Consider the following 21,775-nt stretch of genomic DNA (forward strand, 5'->3'; position numbering starts at 1 on the left):
AATTCGTTCATTTTTGTGTTTATAGACTTTTGGCGATTTAATGTTGTGTACAGCGTGGGGTCTCTATTGGCATTTATTTTACATTCTGTGTAACTAGTGACATTTAACAGTAATGTCAAGGTTGGGTTTTATTTTCCTTCCTACTTTGGTGAAATGGTAATGACATTGACTTTATTTGATATCTCCGGTTGCAGAGTGTTTGCTTGCTTGTAATACTGCTGTTTTTTCCACATCAGTTTTGGAAAAGGGTCTTTGTGTATTGACTTAATTAAAATGTCTTTCTAATATGGGTCTTCAAGTGAGAGAAACTATTCTCTGTAATTATTTCTGCTTCCAATTTAAAAAAAGCTGACAACCCATTTGCTTCACAAAATAAAGTCCCACTTTTCATAAGTGTGCTTCCAACGTAGAAAGAAGCTATTTAGGCCATCCAATCTTTGTTGGCTCTCATAGCCATCCAATCAATCCCATACCTTCACTAATTTCCGCATAACTTATTCTGCATGCATGCCTATCAAGTCCCAACCTATCCAGTCGAGGAGTAATGTACAGCAGCTAATGAACCTAGCAACCATCCTTGGGATGTGGGTGGAAATGGGACGATCTGTGGGAAACCCACATGGTTAAGGATATACCTTAATATAAAAGAGGTCAGGATTGAATCCAGATTGCTGAAGCAGCAGCACTTCTGCATCCACTGTACCAACCCAAATGTACAACATACTTTTATCAGCAGTGATGGAATGTGACGTAGTCTCCAAGTTGCAATTTTTAATGCCTCTGAGTTGTGCTTGGAGGAATTTAGTTTTGTCTTATTCTTGCTTATCTTCGCCCTTTCTGCTGTCTGACAAATTTGATGCTTCAATAACATATCATCCCCCCTCTCACACGCCCCTCCCTCCCCCCTACTTCTCCTTTTTTATCCAATTTGAGAGGCATTACTTAATTTCACCTTGAATCTACTGTTAATATCCAAACCATTTCTACCAAAGACATCACTTGCTTTCCTGAATATCAGCAGCACATTATATTTTTCTTTGGGAAGATAAAAGCTACCAGGCCAGATTTTGCTGGAGCAGCTATTATACAGTGTGGAAACAGGCCCTTCGGTCCATCTTGCCCACACAGGCCAACATGTCCCAGCTACACTAGTCCCACCTTCCCACGTTTTGTCCATATACCTCCAAACCTGTCAAATCCATGTACCCGTCTAACTGTTTCTTAAATGTTGGGATAGTCCCTGCCTCAACTACCTCCTCTGGCAGCTTGTTCCATACACCACCACCCTATGTGTGAAAAAGTTACCCCTCAGATTCCTATGAAATCTTTTCCCCTTCACCTTAAACCTATGACCTCTGGTCCTCGATTCACCTACTCTGGACAAGAGAATAAAGGATTTTGTCGCTCAAAGGAAAAAAAGATAAAATAAAAACTGAGAATCCAAAATCTGTGATGTGGGGATCTGAATGCACAATCCTACACATTATGGACAAAAAAACATAGTCTATCACAAAATAATTTGTTTCTGTATTTTGTTTTCTTGCATATCTAAAATTTCAGTAGTAGCTCGACAGATCTAAAACTGTGGATTGTGCAATCTCAATCAACTGCAGTTGTTAAGAGAAATTCATACTTTAAAACATTTTACTATTCCTTAATGGCTATCTTAATCAGGAAGGGCAGGTATGTAAAATTGTAGCAATTTATTAGTTTGGATCCCTTTAGAAGGATCAATTCTCTCTGTGTTGATGGATTCAAATGTAGCTTTTAGGTTTTTTTTAGTTGTAGTTATTGGCTCTTGCATTCTATTATGTGATCTGGTGAAATGCAAATGATAAACTACAGGTATGTAATGTATGCCCATTTTTGTTGGTTCAAGCACATAATTTCAATACCAAAAAAACAAGCTAATTTACAGATTTTTCATCAAATTCCAAATTTCCTACGTATCTTAATTTGATTATTGTTTTCCTTTTATTTGGCGTCTCTTGTGACAGGGAGAGACGTAATAATTTGCCGTGGCCACATCTTTTCACTTTAAAGATTAATGCACACTGAAATAGATTTACTTCTAGTGTATTTTCATGTGTTTGTGTGTCTATCAAGGTAACTGTTTATCATTTATTTTCGGAGTTTCTATTTTTCTTGTGAAAACCCTTTTTATTAGCTATGTTTTTGGAAAATTGGCTTAATTAAAATGTCTTTCTAATATGGGCAAATCTATGTTTTGTTGCATAAAAGTCATAATTCTTAAATTATTTTAAACTTAATAAAACTTGAATGTGCTAGCACCAGCATTTCCTTCAAAAAATCTGTAGCGTTAGGTTTAAACATGAATTTAAAGATAACTGGGCACATTCAGATTGATTGGTCTAGCTAATCCTAATTTCATTGCAGCAGCCTTTGTTGTAAATTAGCAAATTTGATAAAGTCATGGTTTGAATTCATCTCACTGTACCAACTGTTATATATGTTAAGTTTGATAGTTATCTCAGCGTGTTTGACGTTTTTACCAACTTGGGGGTGAGTCCATCAATGATACATTCCAGCATCCTAGAATTGAATTATTTGTTGGAATTGAATAATTTATCTCTCGTACGGTGTTATTCGTTCTGGTCATCTCCGCTGAGTTACTCCAGCTTTTTGTGTCTAACTTGTTTTAAAGCTATTTTCAAAATAATTCAGGTCGCCCGAAGCAGCCTAAATAACTTGCCGAGTAAGTCAAAATTGATTCACTATATATATATATATATATATTTTTAAAGCAGCTCCTTTGCAAACTTGTTCTCAATCCTGTTTGGATGCAGGCCAAGAAAAATCTTCAGACCAGGACAGCAATGAAAACAAGTATCCTGACACAATAAATCGATATGGGAGTATAAATTCACTGGATTCCACAGCATCATCGGGGATTGGCAGCTATAGCACTCAAACTTCTGGTGCAGACAACCCAGAACAATATGAAGTTTTGAAGCAGCAAAAGGAAATTATAGAACAAGGAATTGACCTGTAAGTCGGTTACAAATCAGAATAGATCTATTGTTTCTGTTTGAAAGGTTTATTTTATGTATTTTAGTTTGCACTACTAAGTGTAATGACTTAAGAAATTGATAATCTGATTGGAAAATATATATCCTTAAACTGCAGTAGCTTTGCTATCTAGAATGTTATTTTCACAGTTCTAGTCTGATTTAAGTTACATTTTAAAGGGTTATTGATGGACTTGTAAATGTCAAAGAGAGTGGATTGAATAAAGAACCCCAGTTGTTTTGATATACAGTGCCCTCCATAATGTTTGGGACAAAGACCCATAATTTATTTATTTGCCTCTGTACTCCACAATTTGAGATTTGTAATAGAAAAATCATATGTGGTTAAAGTGCACATTGTCAGATTTTATTAAAGGGTATTTTAATACATTTTGGTTTCACCATGTGGAAATTACAGATGTGTTTATACATAGTTCCCCCCCCGTTATACCTCCTTAATGCAGGTATAAGAGAGCTCTCAGCACCTAGTCTTTCCGCCAATCTTTCCATCACCTTTGGAAACGTTTATTGCTGTTTATCAACACGAGGAACAAAGTTGCGCCAGTGAAAGTCAAAGAAGCCGTTATGTGACTGAGAAATAAGAATAAAACTGTTAGAGACATCAGCCAAACCTTAGGCTTGCCAAAATCAACTGTTTGGAACATCATTATAAAGAAAGAGACTACTGGTGAGCTTACTTATCGCAAAGGACTGCAGGCCAAGAAAGACCTCCACAGTTGATGACAGAAGAATTCTCTCTATAATAAAGCAAAATCCCCAAACACCTGTCGGACAGATCAGGAACACTCCACAGGAGTCAGGTGTGGAATTGTCAATGACCATTGTCTGCAGAAGACTTCATGAACAGAAATACAGAGGCTTCACTGCAAGATGCAAACCACTGGTTAGCTGCAAAAAATAGGATGGCCAGGTTACAGTTTCCAAGAAGTACTTAAAAGAGCAACCACAATTCTGGCAAAAGGTCTTCTGGACAGATGAGATGAAGATTAACTTATATCAGAGTGATGGCAAGAACAAAGTATAGAGGAGAGAAGGAACTGCCCAAGATCCAAAGCATACCATCTCATCTGTGAAACACAGTGGTGGGGGTGTTATGGCCTGGGCATGTATGGCTGCTGAAGGTACTGGCTCACTTATCTTCATTGATGATACAACTGCTAATGGTGGTAGCAGAATGAATTCTGAAGTGTATAGACACATCCTATCTGCTCAAGTTCAAACAAATGCCTCAAAACTCATTGGTCGGTGGCTCATTCTACAGCAAGACAATGATCCCAAACATACTGCTAAAGCAACAAAGGAGTTTTTCAAAGCTAAAAAATGGTCAATTCTTGAGTGGTCAAGTCAATCACCTGCTCTGAACCCAATTGAGCATGCTTTTTATATGCTGAAGAGAAAACTGAAGGGGACTAGCCCCCAAAACAAGCATAAGCTAAAGATGGCTGCAATACGGGCCTGGCAGAGCATCACCAGAGAAGACACCCAGCAACTGGTGATGCCCATGAATCGCAGCCTTCAAGTATTCATTGCATGCAAAGGATATGCAACAAAATACTAAATATGACCACTTTCATTTACATGATATTGCTGTGTCTCAAACATTATGGTGCCTTGAAATGGGGGGACTATGTATAAACACTGCTGTAATTTCTACATGGTGAAACCAAAATGTATAAAATGGCCTTTATTAAAATCTGACAAGGTGCACTTTAACCACATGTGATTTGTTTCTATTAAAAATCTCAAATTGTGGAGTACAGAGGCAGATAAATAAAATGGGTCTTTGCCCCAAACATTATGGAGGGCACTCCATAGGAGGATAACCAAAAATACAATACTGGGAGAAAAGATGAGGTACAAAGGTAAGCTAGCCAATAATATAAAGGAGGATAGTAAAAGCGTCTTTAGGTATGTGAAGAGGAAAAAATTAGTTAAGACCAAAGTTGGACCCTTGAAGAGCGAAAAAGGTGAATTTATTATGGGGAACAAGGAAATGGCAGATGAGTTGAACAGGTACTTTGGATCTGTCTTCACTAAGGAGGACACAAACAATCTTCCTGATATAGTAGTGGACAGAGGATCTGGGGTGACAAAGGAACTGAAGGAAATCCACATTAGGCAAGAAATGGTATTGGATAGACTGATGGGACTGAAGGCTGATAAATCCCCAGGGACTGATGGTCTGCATCCCAGGGTACTTAAGGAAGTGGCTCTAGAAATCGTGGATGCATTGGTGATAATTTTCCAATGTTCTATAGTCTCAGGATCAGTTCCTGTGGATTGGAGGGTAGCTAATGTTATCCCACTTTTTAAGAAAGGCGGGAGAGAGAAAACGGGGAATTATAAGCCAGTTAGCTTGACATCGGTGGTGGGGAAGATGCTGGAGTCAATTATAAAAGATGAGATAGCCGCTCATTTGGATAGCAGTAACAGGATCGGTCCGAGTCAGCGTGGATTTACGAAGGGAAAATCATGCTTGACTAATCTTCTGGAATTTTTTGAAGATGTAACTAGGAAAATGGACAAGGGAGAACCAGTGGACGTAGTGTACCTGGACTTTCAGAAAGCATTTGATTAGGTTCCACATAGGAGATTAGTGGGCAAAATTAGGGCACATGGTATTGGGGGTAGAGTGCTGACATGGATAGAAAAGCAGTTGGCAGACAGGAAACAAAGAGCAGGGATTAACAGGTCCCTTTCAGAATGGCAGGCAGTGGGATACCTCAAAGCTCGGTGCTGGGACTGCAGCTATTTACAATATACATCAATGATTTGGATGAAGGAATTCAAAGTAACATTAGCAAATTTGCAGATGACACAAAGCTGGGTGGCAGTGTGAACTGTGAGGAGGATGCTATGAGAATGCAGGGTGACTTGGACAGGTTGGGGGAGTGGGCAGATGCATGGCAGATGAAGTTTAATGCAGATAAATGTGAGGTTATCCACTTTGGTAGCAAAAACAGGAAGGCAGATTACTATCTAAATGGCGTCAAATTGGGAAAAGGGGAAGTACAACGGCATCTGGGGGTCCTTGTACATCAGTCTATGAAAGTAAGCATGCAGGTACTGCAGGCAGTGAAGAAAGCGAATGGCATGTTGGCCTTTATAACAAGAGGAATCGAATATAGGAGTAAAGAGGTCCTTCTGCAGTTGTACAGAGCCCTAGTGAGACCACACCTGGAGTATTGTGTGCAGTTTTGGTCCCCTAATTTGAGGAAGGACATTCTTGCTATTGAGGGAGTGCAGCATAGGTTTACAAGGTTAATTCCCAGGATGGCGGGACTGTCATATGCTGAGAGAATGGAGCAGCTGGGCTTGTACAATCTGGAATTTAGAAGGATGAGAGTGGATCTCATTGAAACATATAAGATTGTTAAGGGCTTGGACATGCTAGAGGCAGGAAACATGTTCCCGATGTTAGGGGAGTCCTGAACCAGGGGGCCACAGTTTAAGAGTAAGGAGTAAGCCATTTAGAACGGAGACGAGGAAACACTTTTTCTCACAGACAGTGGTGAGTCTGTGGAATTCTCTGCCTCAGAGGGTGGTGGAGGCAGGTTCTCTGGATGCTTTCAAGGGAGAGCTAGATAGGGCTCTTAACAATAGCGGAGTCAGGGGATATGGGGAGAAGGCAGGAACAGGGTACTGATTGGGGATGATCAGCCATGATCACATTGAATGCTGGCTCAAAGGGCCAAATGGCCTACTCCTGCACCGATTGCTATTGGCACTGTGAGTTGCAAAAGTGATTTCATCTTCATCTTGTACATTGCCTCTCCAAATGAAAGATTTATTGGGAACATATGATATAACATTTTTTTTGTATCCTGTTATTACATGTCTAAAGTTCAATGAGAAACTTTAGGGTATCAGATTATCTGCTGATCTCTGGGAATTGTTATAATTTACATCCATTCCTTGCAAGTTGAAGCTACTAAATCAGGGGCTGCAATCCAAATAACAATAAAAGCTGTTTTTTTCCTAAATGTTGTCAAAAATATAAAACCAATGTTCACATATACGTACTTCTCTTTAATAAGAGTACAATGTGGGAAGGTGGTTATAGAATGCATTAGTAATTCAAAGAATCTTGCAGCTCACTATACTCTGTATCAGCTCTTCAAAAAAACATGTTGAAATTACAGCTCATGCCAGTTAGAGACCTGTATCCATTAGTCCAGTGGTCCAACATTTACATGACCAATATAATATCCTGGAGTTGGTTATGGAATGGGATCTGAATCCTGACTAAAAGACTGAACTGGGCACAAAATGGTGTATGTTGTCTTCGGTTTCAGACTCAATCAGGTCTCTGATCACAGATTCCATCCGCCTCAAGGGGCTTGGCCACGGCATTGAGTCGGTCCTTTGGTCCAGCATCAGTTGTGCCTTGGTGATGACGGAGATGACCATAATGGAAGTCGAGTACTGCTTCTGGCTTTCATTCACTACCACCAAAACATTCCTGAGATTCCTGTGTACTGCTGCCTGATGATGCTACAGGCCTCTCCTTTTCATTAGTTGGTGATCATGGGAATTGTTGACAGCTTTTGATAGACTAGCTGTCATGTGGACTGGACAGAAGCAGACTTCAAAGTAATGGGAATAGCAACTGCTGCCAAGCTGGAGATAGCTCTAATGCCACAGGTTCTGGGCTCAGTCGTGGGCAATATCGTTGCAACCAGATGTTCCAGCCATATCCTGTGTGCTTTCTACATTTGCAATATTTCAGCTGGCTCTCAAAATGACAATTGCAAAAGCAGTGACTCCTACTTTGAATCCTACTCTTCCCCTTAGCATCTCTTCATGGTACTTTAATGTCTCAGATAATTGTAAAGCTTCCCTGGTCTTCAGGTTGTTCTTGGAGATTTATTAAAATGTTTTCAAGATGTGCGTCAGTGCTCATTTCTATCTCCTTCCCAGAATCCACAAACAGGAACTGCTAAGCCTGCCTTGTTGTTGGTTATATTGAACAGTCCTTGTTTCAAGGACAATAGCACCATCCCCTAACTCTTCCTCCTCTACATCGACAACTGTATTGGGGCTGCCTCCTGCACCCATGCAATGCTCGTTGATTTCCTTATTTTAAATTTTAACTTCAACCCTGCCCTCAAATTCACTTGGACTCTCCTCTCCCCTTTTTCAATCTCTCTGTAATTATCACAGGGGACTCCCACAGTTATCTTGACTACAACTTCTCCCACCCTGCTCCTTGCAAGGACACCATCCGCTACTCTCAACTTCTAAGTCTCCACTGAATCTGCTCCCAAGATGAAGCCTTCTATTCTGGGATATCTTAGATGTCCTCTTTCTTTGGGAGACTTGGTTTCCCCCCCTGCTGTTGTAGATGGATCTCTCATCTGTCCTTCAATTCTGTTCCTCCCTTCCCCTCCCTGCAGCCGGATCTAGGATAGAGTTCCGCTGGTCCTTACCTTATACCCCCACCTGCCTCCGCATCCAACACATAATACTCTAATTTTACGCCATCTTTAACATGACCCCTGCACCAGTCACATCCTCCCATCCCTTCTTGCTTTCTGTAGAAACCAGTCCCTCTGCAACTCCTTGGTTCACTAATCCTTTCCCACCCAAACTACGCCCTCCCCAGGTACTTTCCCCTGGAACCACAGGAAATCTAACTACTGTTTCTAAACTTTCTCTGTCACATCCATCCAGACTTTACAGCAGCCCTTCCAGGTGACACATAGGTTCACATGCACCTACTCTTAACCTCATCTGCTGCATACGTTGCTCCCGATGTAGCTTCCTTCACATTGAGACCAAGTGCAGACCAGGCGATGGTTTCGCGGTTCTCATGGTTGCTAACTGTATTAACTCCTTTTCCCATTCCCAACTTTTCTGTCCTGGGCCTCCTTCATTGCCAGAGGGAGGCCACACACAAACTGGAGGAAAAGCACCTCATATTTCGCTTTGGTAGTTTACAACCCAACAGTATAAATATTGAATTCTCAAATTGTAGGTGACCCCAGACCGTCCCCCCCCCCCTCATTTTTCCCCACTCTCTTTCTTGTGTCCCACCCTGGTTTTACACTTTATTCCTCCTCTCAGCCAACAACCCCTTGTCTCCTTTTCTTCTCTATCCTTTGTTCACCCACCCAGGGCCGGTGCTAGGAATTGCGGGGCCCAATTAGAAAATTGATGGCGGGGCCCCTACTCTAGAAAAGTAAAAATTTATGTATGTTTATATTTCGTGTAGTATGCTCGTCTTTAACCAAAAAAAACATTAAATGCTTGATATACTAAAATTTTGAAAAACTATATGAAAGTGTCACACATCTAATAAAATGAGCGGCACTTTGAAAGATTGAATGTGTGTGTGTGTGTGTGTGTGTGTGTGTTTATGAGTGTATGCGATTGTGTCTGTGTGACTGAGTGTGTGTGTTTGTGTGTATGCGTCTGTGTGTGTGCGTGCATGGCCGGCCTTAGGGGTTTAAACGGTTTAGAGATGTTTAGAGGGCTTCAGATGGGTTCAGGTGTGTTTACAATTGTTTAGAGGGGAATAGAGGGAAATACGGGGGCTAGAGGGGGTTTAGAGGTGTTCAGAGGGTCCCAGAGGGGTTTAGAGACGTTATAAGCCCCCCGTGAGAAATTGTATTTCTCTGAAATTGAAGATAGACATAAAGCTGGAGTAACTCAGCAGACAGGCAGCGCAGCGACTCTGGAGAGAAGACCCTTCTTCAGACCGAACTGTACTCGCGTCGGTGAGAGTACTTGTGATTGTCTGAAGAAGGGTCTCGACCAGAAACACAACCCTCTCCCCAGAGCCGCTGCCCGTCCCGCTGAGCCACCTTCAACTTCAGAGCCAAACAAAAAACACAGTGCTGGAGGAACTCAGCGGGCCAGGCGAATGCCTCACCAGCTGAGTTTCTCCAGCATTTTTGTCTACCGCTAAACATCAATGATTCCGGGAATGCTGAGGGGACAGGGTGATAGAGAGGGAGTAGGAGAGCTAGAGAGAGACGAGACGGGGAGCGGGAGAGAGAGCGCGAGAGAAAGAGGGAGGGAGGGAGTGAGCAAAAGACAGAGAGACACAACGTGGGTCGGTAGGTGAATGACTAACCTGCACACCAGGAAGAAGCCCCTTCTCGCGGTCCGGGGCCCTCACTCATGATGGTGAGTTAAATGAAATTCTCAACGTGTCATCGATCTACATTCCTCAGTAATGTAATTGTGTTTTAAACAAGTATTAATGACGCCGCGTGAATTTTATTCAAAGGAACACGGCGTCATTAAATGAGCCTGAAGAAGGGTTTCGGCCCGAAACGTCACCTATTTCCTTCGCTCCATAGTTGCTGCTGCACCCGCTGAGTTTCCCCAGCAATTTTGTGTACCTTCGATATTCCAGCATCTGCAGTTCCCTTTTGAACACGGCGTCATTAATACTTGTTCAAAAGACTATAACATTTACTGAGGAATGTGGATAGATGCAGATTCATGACATCGCATAACAAGGTGTTAACTACTTACCGTTAAGAAGTGCTAACAGCACTAGTTAACAAATCGTTTGTGTATGATGGCCGTGCAGCGGTTGTTATGCATGTTCGTTTAAAAAAAATCCGGATGGCGAATTTAAAAAAATCTTTATTTAACAAAGAGAATTCGTATTTCCGTACGAAATACTGAACATTAGTGCGGGGCCCCCATTAGGTGCGGGGCCCAATTGGGAGCAATCGGTCAAATCGGCTTAACGCCGGCCCTGCACCCACCTGCCAATCAAACTCCCCTCCTCCTTCACTGCAATCCACCTGTCACTTGCCAGCCTTTGTCCCACCCCCACCTCGTGGTCAGTTTTCTGTCCCTTACTGCAATCTGAGGTAGGGTCCAGACCCAAAATGATGCTTATCTATGTCCTCCAGAGATGCTGCCTGACCCGCTGAGTTACGACGGCGCTTTGTTTTTTTTAAATGTGTGTTGAGCACTGATCTCACTTGTACAGCTTTGCAACAATGTGGCGTGGTCCACTCTTTGCACATGGGATCATATACCTATGCGTAGTTCATCATTGTGTTTCATGTGATATTCTGATAATATTTTAAATTGTTCAGTTCATAAATATAAAAATATATTTAGTAATCATGGTACCAACTAAATATAGGTCTAGGTTTTGATAATGTTTTTTATTTATTCAGATTTAATAAGAAACCAAAAAGAGGAATACAATATCTCCAGGAGCAAGGAATGCTTGGTACTTCAGCTGATGATATTGCCCAATTTCTGCATCAAGAAGAAAGATTGGATACGGTAAGCATTTAAAATTTCCACAGGAAAATTTGATTTAAATATTCTCGAATCATTTAATATATATGTTCATATCATCAGAACATTTTCTCTCATAGTTCTTATGCTTATTGGTCTTGCAATAAACTTTCCCAAAGGTTCAGGATATCCCTTTAAGAATCTATGATTTGACTTTTATGACAGTAAGAAAGTTTTTTTTGTGACGTGAAAGATTTGAGAATAAAGGATCCTATTTTGTAGTCAAGACTAACAATGTGCATGGAAATTAAATAAAATGGGATAGAATCATAGAATGATACATCATGGGAGGAAGTCCACTTTTCCTAACCTGGTTCTTTGAAATGGCTTTTTAATCAGTCGCACCCTGCTTATAGGTATTCAGATGTTTCCTTTACAATTTAGTTTAGTTTAGAGATACAGCATGGAAACAGGCTCTTCGGCCCTTCTGAGTCCACATGACCAGCAATCATCTGTACACTAGTTCTATCCTACTCACCAGGGACAATTTACAAAAGCTAATCAGCTTACAAACCTACACATCTTTGGAATGTGGGAGGAAATCGGAGTATCCAGAGAAACCCCATGCGGTCACAGGGTGAACGCACAAATTCCATACAGACAGCACCCGCCGTCAGGATTGAACCTGTGTTTCTGGCACTGTAAGGCAGCAACTCCACTGTTGTGCCACTGTTCTGCCCTCATTATTTATCCAGAGCAAAACCAACTGGTGAAGGAACTCAGTGGGTCAGGCATCTATGGAGGCAACAAGATGATTGACATTTGGGGTTGGGATCCCACTTTAAGAGTATAAGAAAAAATAGCCAGCATAAGAGGGGAGGAGTGTGGAAGGAGCTGGCAGGTGAAACTAGGTGAGAAGGGAGACGGTGGACTCGGGTAGAGGTAAGGGAGGTGTTGAGTTGAGCCACAGTGTCTTGTGGGTGAAAGTTATAGACAGATAAGGGGGCAAACCAAGCCATGTGGGGAGGGCAAGGTGTTGGTTGTGACGGGCTGTAAGGTGATGTGGAAATGCAACAGGCAGTAGATGCTGGAATCTGGGAAATAAAGGAGGTAATAATTGGAACCAAATAAGGGAGGAATGATGGGCAGGTGGAACCAAGTCAGGGAGGAGAATTAAACTGGGTGACAGTTTACCTGAAGTTAGAAAAAAATCAGTGTTCATTTAATTGGGTTTGTAGACCACACAGGTGGAATATTAGATGCTGTCCTTCTAGCTTGTGTATGGCCTCATCCCGGCAGTGAAGAATGCTGAGTACTGACAAGTCAATGTGAGAATGGGAAGGGGAATTGAAATAGCATGCAACTCAATTTTCCACTTTGGATATTGGAATAGTGCCACTAAACCAGAAAACTACTTATGTTTTTCTCCCATTTGTTTTAAACAAATTAACAATAAATTTAACAATTGAATCCCTGGTAATAAGAAGAGGGTTGATGAGAGTAGTGCATTAGACTTTGCAAGTCTGGTGTAATGGTGTTGTTAACACATTTGAAACGTGGGAATAAAGGGCACTGGGTAACTTTTTCAAAGCACAATTGCAAATGTTCTTTAATCCATGGTACATCATTTTAAGATTAGATGTTTGGCTGTTGAATACATAAGATGATATAATTTTTAGAGCAGCCAATATTAGTAAAACTAAATATTAAATGTGGTGATTTGTTCTAAAATGCACATCAGTTTCACTAAAGGCATGAAAGCATATTATCCTTGTTCAATCTAACGTATCTGTCGCCTCAGTTCCACATCCATTGACTCAGGCATTTATCCACTGCCTGAAGTGGTGCAACCACATTCATTTGTATAATTGGGCCGAACATGAAGCTTCCCAGAAATGCCCAATGCCAATAACACATAGTTCTAAGATCAAATGTGAACTTTGACTAATACGATTTAACTATCCTATCTCTTGCAAATTGTTGTGAGGTGTAAAGAATAAGATTTATTAAGAATATACTACATTCCAATAAAAATCTATGTGCTGTAATGCACAAAAATAATGTTATTGCTGATGTGAACTTCTCTACAGATTTTTTTAATTTTTTTTCAGACACAAGTGGGTGAATTTGTAGGGGATAATGACAAATTTAATAAAGAAGTCATGTACGCATATGTGGATCAGTTGGACTTCTCATCAAAAGACTTTGTCTCAGCTCTCCGTATGTTTCTGGAGGGTTTCCGTCTGCCTGGAGAAGCTCAGAAAATTGACCGATTAATGGAAAAATTTGCAGCCAGATATCTGGAGTGCAATCAAGGGTAAATTACAACTCAATTATGAGCAAACTAATCTGTTTTTCATCTAACAAATAAACATGGTAGTCACATTGAGCACTTGAAGTCGTAAAATCTCAGTAAAGACTAATTCTTTGCTTTTTCAGACAAATACTCTTTGCAAGTGCAGACACAGCATATGTCCTGGCATATTCTATCATCATGCTGACAACAGATCTTCATAGTTCTCAGGTAATACGAAACGAAGTTATACTTTTGAAATTATTCAAAAAGTTGGTATATTAAGATATTTTTTAGTAGATATGCAGTGCATTATTTTGCAGGCTGTGGAATGTAAAATGCAAATATTTGGGATTTTTAAAATTCTTATGCTGTGGTTTTTAATCCTGCATTTTTGCCAGAAGAGCAGAAAGTGCTAGGAGCTCAGAGGGTCCGGCATCATCACTGGAGAACATAGATAGGTGATGTTTTGGGTCAGGACCCTCTTCAGACCCTGTGTCTGAGGACGGGTGCTGATCCAAAACACCACCTATCCATGTTCTCCTGAGATGATGCTTGATCCGCTGAGTAATTCCATGCACTTTGTGGCCTTTTGTGTAAACCAGTGGCTGTAGTTCCTTGTTTCTATTTGTTACCAGAGGTGTTTGATACAATTTATTGTGAAGTACTTGAAGAAAAAAGAATTAAAAATAATGAGTGAATCTCCTCCACTACCAGATTTAAGTTTCAATGGACAATAGAAAATAGACAATAGGTGCAGGAGTAGGCCATTCGGCCCTTCGAGCCAGCATTCAATGTGATCATGGCTGATCATCCCCAATCAGTACCCCGTTCCTGCCTTCTCCGCTTGTTATGAAGGCCAACATGCCATTCGCTTTCTTCACTGCCTGCTGTACCTGCATGCTTACTTTCATTGACTGATGAACAAGGACCCCCAGATCCCATTGTACTTCCTCTTTTCCCAACTTGACACCATTTAGATAATAATCTGCCTTTTTGTTTTTGCTACCAGAGTGGATAACCTCACATTTATCCACATTAAACTGCATCTGCCATGCATCTGCCCACACACCCAACCTGTCCAAGTCACCCTGCATTCTCATAGCATCCTCCTCACAGTTCACACTGCCACCGAGCTTTGTATCATCTGCAAATTTGCTAATGTTACTTTGAATCCCTTCATCTAAATCATTGATGTATATTGTAAATAGCTGCGATCCTAGCACCGAGCCTTGCGGTACCCCACTAGTCACTGCCTGTCATTCTGAAAGGGACCCGTAATCCCTACTCTTTGTTTCCTGTCTGCCAACCAATTTTTTATCCATATCAGCACTCTACCCCCAATACCATGTGCCATAAATTTGCCCACTAATCTCCTATTTGTGCCCTCCTTAGTGAAGACTGATCCAAAGTACCTGTTCAACTCATCTGCCCTTTCCTTGTTCCCCATAATAAATTCACCTTTTTCAATCTTCAAGGATCTGACTTTGGTCTTAACTATTTTTTTCCTCTTCACATACCTAAAAAAGCTTTTACTATCCTCCTTTATATTATTGGCCAGTTTGCCTACGTACCTCATCTTTTCCCCCCCGTATTGCCATTTAGTTATCTTCTGTTGCTCTTTAAATATTACCCTATCCTCTTGATTCCCGTCCATCTTTGCTACATTGTAATTCTCTTTTATTTTTATACTGTCCCTGACTTCCCTTGTCAACCACGGTCGCCCTTTACTCCCCTTAGAATCTTTCTTCTTCTTTGGAATGAAGATCCTGCACCTTCTGTCTTATTCCCAGAAATACATTGTTCCACTGTCATCCCTGCTAGGGTATCTTTCAAGTCAACTTTGGCCAGCTCCTCCCTCATGGCTCCATAGTCCCTTTTGTTCAACTATAACACTGACACCTCCGATTTACCCTTCTCCCTCTCAAATTGTAGATTAAAGCTTATCATGTTATGGACACTACCTCCTAATGGCTCCTTAACCTCAAGTTCCCTTATCAAATCCGGTTCATTACACAACACAAAATCCAGAATTGCCTTCTCCCTGGTAGGCTCCAATACAAGCTGCTCTAAGAATACATCACAGAGGCACTCCACAAACTCCCTTCCTTGGGGTCCAGTACCAACCTGATTTTCCCAGTCTGCATGTTAAAACCTACCATAACAACCGTAGCATTACCTTTACGACATGCCAATTTTAACTCTTGATTCAACTTGCACCCTATATCCAGGCTACTGGTTGGGGGCCTGTAGATAAGTCCCATTAGTGTCTTTTTACCCTTATAATTCCTTAGTTCTATCCATACTGACTCCACATCTCCTGTTTCAATGTCACCTCTTGCAAGAGACTGAATTTCATTCCTCATCAACAGAGCTACCCCACCCCTCTGCCCACCTGTCTGTCTTTTCGATAGGACGTATAACCTTGAATATTCAATTCTCAGCCCTGACCCTCTTGCAGCCATGTCTCTATAGTTCCCACAACATCATACTTGTCAATTTCTAACTGAGCCTCAAACTCGTCCACTTTATTTCTTATACTTCGCGCATTCATATACAACACTTTGACTTCGGTATTCACCTCCCCTCTCACACCGCTCACAATTGGCCCTGACCTTACTCTCTTATCCCTTCACGAACTTTCCTTCCCATTAATTCGGGAGTCTTTTGTAATTTTTCCTGTACTCACTTCCCCTTTAATTCCATCTTTATACTCCCAATTTGTCAATCCCCCCCCCCACACATCCAAAATATAGATCCTGCTATATTTGTCCAAATTTTTTTTTTAATGGAATCAAATGTGTGTCTGTTCAATAGGGACCATTTAGGGCTACTAAATGTTAAATACATTATATGTCAATTGGTGGTGGTGGCACTCTTGTTACGGATTATTGCTTGGGTGTTAAGAAAATAATGTTGTGATCATTTCATTGAAGTATATCATATTCAATTCTTTGCAGTTGAGCATGACACCATAAATGATGCACTATTGAGAATATTTGGCACTATTGTGATGCTATTTTCAGTTGCTTTCCTTTAATTTATTATGCTGCACTTCCTACAGCACAGATTAATGCACCAAAATTACTCCACATTAATTTACAGCTGTTTAGGTGCCTTAGCCAAATCACCCTTGAGAAGGAATGGGTGAGGTTTCGGGTCGAGACCCCTCTTCAGACTGAAAAAGGGTCTCGACCCGAAACATCACCCATTCCTTCTCTCCTGAGATGCTGCTTAGCCTGCTAAATTACTCCAGCATTTTATGTCCATCATCGATTTAAACCAGCATCTGCAGTTCTTTCATCCTCCTCAACCTATTCCTGAACATTTCTCCTGTTGCTGCGTGCATCTGTCTGATCAATTTAAGAAAATAGTTGATACAATAATTAGATAGAACTCAAGCCATGGATCTTTCATGGCTCAACACCACACAATTGATCTATCAAGTTATGTCTAGACTTCAAACAACTGAGGCACCTTATTCAGAAATTTTATCTCATGGGATAAGCCGCTTTACCGAGTGCTTAGATATAATTTTATTTATTTTCTGTTCATTGTTTTGAAAAAGGTAAAGAATAAAATGACAAAAGACCAATATATTAAGATGAATCGAGGAATTAATGACAGCAAAGATCTACCTGAAGAATATCTGTCAGCTATCTATGATGAAATAGCAGGAAAGAAAATTTCAATGAAAGAGACGAAGGAGCTAACAATCAAATCCTCCAAACAGAGTAAGTTAAATTATGAATGTCACTGTTATAGATACAGCTGTTATGGATGTGGCTTTCACTGGAAGTTTATTTCCAAGATGATCTGGTTTTTCGCTTATTATGCTAAATATTTTCCTAACTTTCATGTTACATATAAGCACATCTTGTCTCCGCTATAATCCATATAGCATTCTTCTCCCAACCAATCGTCAGATTATTTTTTCATTTGATATATTTACTTCTGCTACTGTTCAATATTGAGCTTTAGGATTTAAACCAGCTTCATATTCACTTTAGATGAATTAACACAGTATGTATTTCCCTTGCTCTTTGTGTAGAGAACCACAAAGATAGATCTTTATTTGCTTAGTCTGATGATGTATTTTGCTTACTAAAATCTCAGACTTGCCTCGTTTCTGTTATCAGGCTAGTTTGGAAACATAAAACACAGATTCTTGTGCATTATGAAAACTGTCTCTGGTTATGAATATTATAATAGATGGAGTCTCTATCATTGTATGTCTTAGAGATCCAAACAAGCAAGGGCTCTGCCATTTTGGGGAATTGTTCATAACAGAAAATGGCTCAGTGGCCTGCACCATCTAAAGGTTGACTCGGCTTCTAGCATAGAGTGGTTTTGATTCTTTAACTCTCAATAATGGATCCAGTGTGCTTCCACTCAGATGAACTCGGCCTTAAATATCTTAAGTAGCTGTCAAGCAAATTTGAGATGCATTGTCATTGTGAATGAATTGATAACGTGCGCATTATTTTTGACAACAGCTTAAGATCTCACTGCCTCTTGGCTTGATTAAATGTGGTGCAGGACAAAACAAAATTGCACCTCAAGGAAAGTGTACAAAATGACTACTCGAGCAAGTAGTTTATTGTTCAAAAGTTTGCCATGTCTTGCATATTGAATGTTTAAAAACTTTGAAATATGAATGAAATAAGCGCTAGTTTGTGAACCTTGATGCCTCAGACTAATCTTCAATTTGGCAGCTAATGTTCACTTGCAAATTGATTGCAAATAAATTGAAAGTTAATGTTTGAATCTTTTGATCCTGAATAAACAGGATATTTTAATCCTAAAACATTCACATTTTTAAATATTTCTTTCAACAAAAATGATATTCAATTAGTGGGCTCAAAAGTGACATTTCATGCCCATTATCACAAATAGAATAAATGTTCTACAAAATCTTGCTGCTGAAATAATTCATAATTTTCTAATTTTCCATGAAAAGATTGTATGATTTACTTTGTTCTTTTCCATAACTTATTTTCTCTTACAGGTGCAACTTTGTGCACAGAATTGTAAAAATAAACATGAAAATTAGTTGTATTTTTTCTTCAGAACATCAGACAGCCCTAATCTAGATTGCACAGAGGTTTCTGCATCTGTTATGTATATTCTAAATGCAATTATTGTCAATTCCAGTTTTTGAAAGAGAATCAGAAAGTGAATCGTTATAACAAAAAAGGGATGTACTTCCTTGTTGCCTTTACACTGCCCTTTGTGCCTCAGCACTAATCCCTATTTGTAATTTCAGCAGGGACAGGATGGGAAAGTTATAATGGGAGGTTCTATATCAGTGAATCCACTGTTGTAATTTCACACAATGGAAAACCCTAGTCTATAAATTGTGATCATATAAAAAGAAAAGATGATCGGATGTGTTTATACTGTTAATGAGGTATAGTTTTATTGATCTATCTCATTAAAAACATGGAGATGGTGGAAATAAACATGGAACCTCCTGCCTCATGACTAAGCAACCTGGATACCCTATCTGATATTCAAAGCTATGTTTACTGTTAAAAATATAAAAATGGAAGCAATTGTGTATCTGTTTAAAAATGACACCCTACATATTAAGTGAGATTTTATTGGCATTGCCCATGTTAAGGGAGTGTGGTTGTCTTCTTGTTGATGATCTTTAATTGGCACACATATGCTGCGAAATGTACATAGTATTAAGTCTACAAAGAGTATTTCACTGGATTCTTCATGGCAAACATGAAATTTAAGTACAGGTGCACAACCTTCTATCCGAAAGCCTTGGGACCAGACACTTTTCGTAATTCGGAATTTTTCGGCTTTCGGAATGGAAGATTTTTAGCGTAGATTTTAACGGCTGGCTCAGTGGTAGAGTGCTCGGCTCATATCCGCAAGGTCGCGAGTTTGCGCCTCGATCCCGGCAGTTACTCGATCGCGAGTTTGAGTCTTCAATGTAGTTTTTTCTTGCAGAATAGGAGAGAATAGGGAGGGTTAGGCTGGGGTCATTCTCTGCGAGATGATCTTAGTGCGGGAGACAAGTGTAGGAGAGGTGTACTGACTGTGTGGGCAGAACTTTGGAAGTGATTGCCCACAATTCTCAAAAGCCGCTGTGTCTCCCTGTCCCTGGGATAGCAGGGGGCGATCAAACAGCACAATACCCCCTCCCCCTCCAACTCCAGAGGAATCCGCTCCCCGATGGGCCGTTACGGCGACAAGTGGCAGTTCGCCCACAGCCCGAGCTGCGCCACCCCAAGAACAAGATGTACCTTGCACACCATCAGCTTCTGCCCCTACGAGGAGCGTGTTCCTCTGGAGTTGGAGCGGGGCTGGGCTGGAGTTGCTGATCTGGGATCTCCGTGCTTGCAGTGGGCTTGGGGGTCGGTGTCCCGATGAGGGGGCACAGCTCGGGCTGTGGGCGAACTGCCACTTGTCGCCGTAGCGGCCCATCGGGGAGCGGCTTCTGGTGGTCCTGACGTCTCCGGCCAGTTTGCAGTTTTCCTCTGGAGTTGGAACGGGGCTGGGCTGCTGCTGGTTGTGGGTCTCTGGGATCTCCGTGCTTGCAGTGGGCCTGGGGGTCGGTGTCCCGTTGGTCCTGACGTCTCCGGTGACTGGCACTGACCTGCTGGCATCGCCGACGTGAAGACAGTGCAAAGCCCCCGCGACAGTGCAATGGGCGGGGAGCTGGAGAGGGGAGGGAAGGGGTCACACACATGGCCGGGAAGCAGAGGGGTGTAGGTGGGGTGAAACTGAAGGGAGCGACAATCTGCTGCTGCCTGCCCGCTGAGTTAAAAAGTTCCCACGCAAGACTCACGATACACTGTGTATCGTGAGTCTACCGTGGGAACTTTTTAACTCGGCGGGCAGGCAGCAGCAGATTGTCAATTATTAACCCTCCCGCGCAATATACCCTCACCTTCTCTTTTATGAATGGGGATTTAGTTCCCCTTTCTTCGAGGACCGACCGGAGGTTCCGCTGTCACCTCTGCGGGCCGCCCTTGGTGAACGTCTTCAAGGACCTTTCTTCAAGGACCGAAAAAATGTCCGCTATTCGGAGCTTTTCGTTATTTGGAATTTCGGATAAAAGGTTGTGCACCTGTACTGCAGCCAGAACTATTTTACACCACCACAAATTTTATCTTTAAATTATAATGTAGATACATGGAGCAAGATACACATAACAATGATAGCTCATAACATTGGTTTTTTTGGGGGGTTTTAAGAGTTTAATAGTGTATGGAGAAATATGCAGTTAACGTTCCGATTAAAGGTCCTTATTTCACTGCTGCTTGATCTAATCATTTTCAATAGTGGAGCAATTGCATCCCTACAACAGGAGAGCTGAAATTGCAAGGTGGATTTGAAATAGTTCCCAGGTGGTTGAATGTTGAGTGCAATTTTATCTTTAAATTATAATATAGATACATGGAGCAAGATACACATAACAATGATAGCTTATAACATTCAGTAACATTTGAGGTTCAGCCAGCTGTTGCAAACTGCTTCAGATTTCTATTTTAAGATTTGCAATAAGAGTTAAAAGCTTTATTGTTATTCTTAGGAGTATTATTCAAATAGTTCCAACAGAAATCTTAGTAATTTTGCGAAAATCAAAGTTGTGGACATGTTTCTTTAATGTTTCCTTTCAATGTTTGCAGACGTAGCCAGTGAAAAGCAGCGCAGACTTTTATATAATCTGGAGATGGAACAAATGGCTAAAACTGCTAAGGCCCTCATGGAGGCTGTAAGCCATGTACAGGCACCTTTTACTAGTGCTACACATTTGGATCATGTTAGGCCAATGTTTAAAGTAAGTTATTACTTTCTGACAAATGTATTTTGCGAGATATCATAAACTCATGGTTAAATGAGTTGCTTCACTTCCACCGTGATTTTTTTGTTTCTCGCTCAATGCTCGTCCCTTCACTTCTCTCCGTTCTCCAAACTTATTTTTCAGTATCAGAACTGGTCATTTCTGCCTGTCATCATTTTGGTTTAATTTTTCTTTTACTATTTAAATACCCTGACCAGCAACATTTGGCTTCGCTATTAGCAACCCATAGTAACAGCAAAAAAGTATCATGTGATCTTGTCTGCTATTCCCCTTACTACATTAACCCATTTGATTTCACCCTGGTATATATAATTTCAGAGTGGTCTGAAAATAAAAACTGCAAATGCTGGAAATCGGAAACAATAATCAGAAAACGCTGAAAACACTCAGCAG

The 21,775-nt window shown here is 40.8% G+C and overlaps 1 protein-coding gene across 4 annotated transcripts in view; it reads left to right on the forward strand.

Annotated features, from left to right (window-relative positions):
• arfgef1 (ADP ribosylation factor guanine nucleotide exchange factor 1) overlaps window positions 1-21,775 on the forward strand; it is a 179,765-nt gene that overhangs the window by 109,307 nt on the left and 48,683 nt on the right. For 2 of the 4 annotated variants that reach the window (XM_033019361.1, XM_033019365.1), the window contains 8 exons: window positions 1,675-1,683; window positions 2,666-2,716; window positions 2,808-3,009; window positions 11,198-11,309; window positions 13,376-13,581; window positions 13,704-13,788; window positions 17,126-17,291; window positions 21,207-21,358. In XM_033019361.1, the coding sequence (XP_032875252.1) occupies window positions 1,675-1,683; window positions 2,666-2,716; window positions 2,808-3,009; window positions 11,198-11,309; window positions 13,376-13,581; window positions 13,704-13,788; window positions 17,126-17,291; window positions 21,207-21,358 (983 nt within the window). The remainder of the gene's footprint in view (window positions 1-1,674; window positions 1,684-2,665; window positions 2,717-2,807; window positions 3,010-11,197; window positions 11,310-13,375; window positions 13,582-13,703; window positions 13,789-17,125; window positions 17,292-21,206; window positions 21,359-21,775) is intronic. The other 2 variants (XM_033019362.1, XM_033019364.1) reach the window with 2 other exon arrangements.

Source organism: Amblyraja radiata, chromosome 4 (genome assembly GCF_010909765.2).
Source record: "Amblyraja radiata isolate CabotCenter1 chromosome 4, sAmbRad1.1.pri, whole genome shotgun sequence".
Taxonomy (NCBI): domain Eukaryota; kingdom Metazoa; phylum Chordata; class Chondrichthyes; order Rajiformes; family Rajidae; genus Amblyraja; species Amblyraja radiata.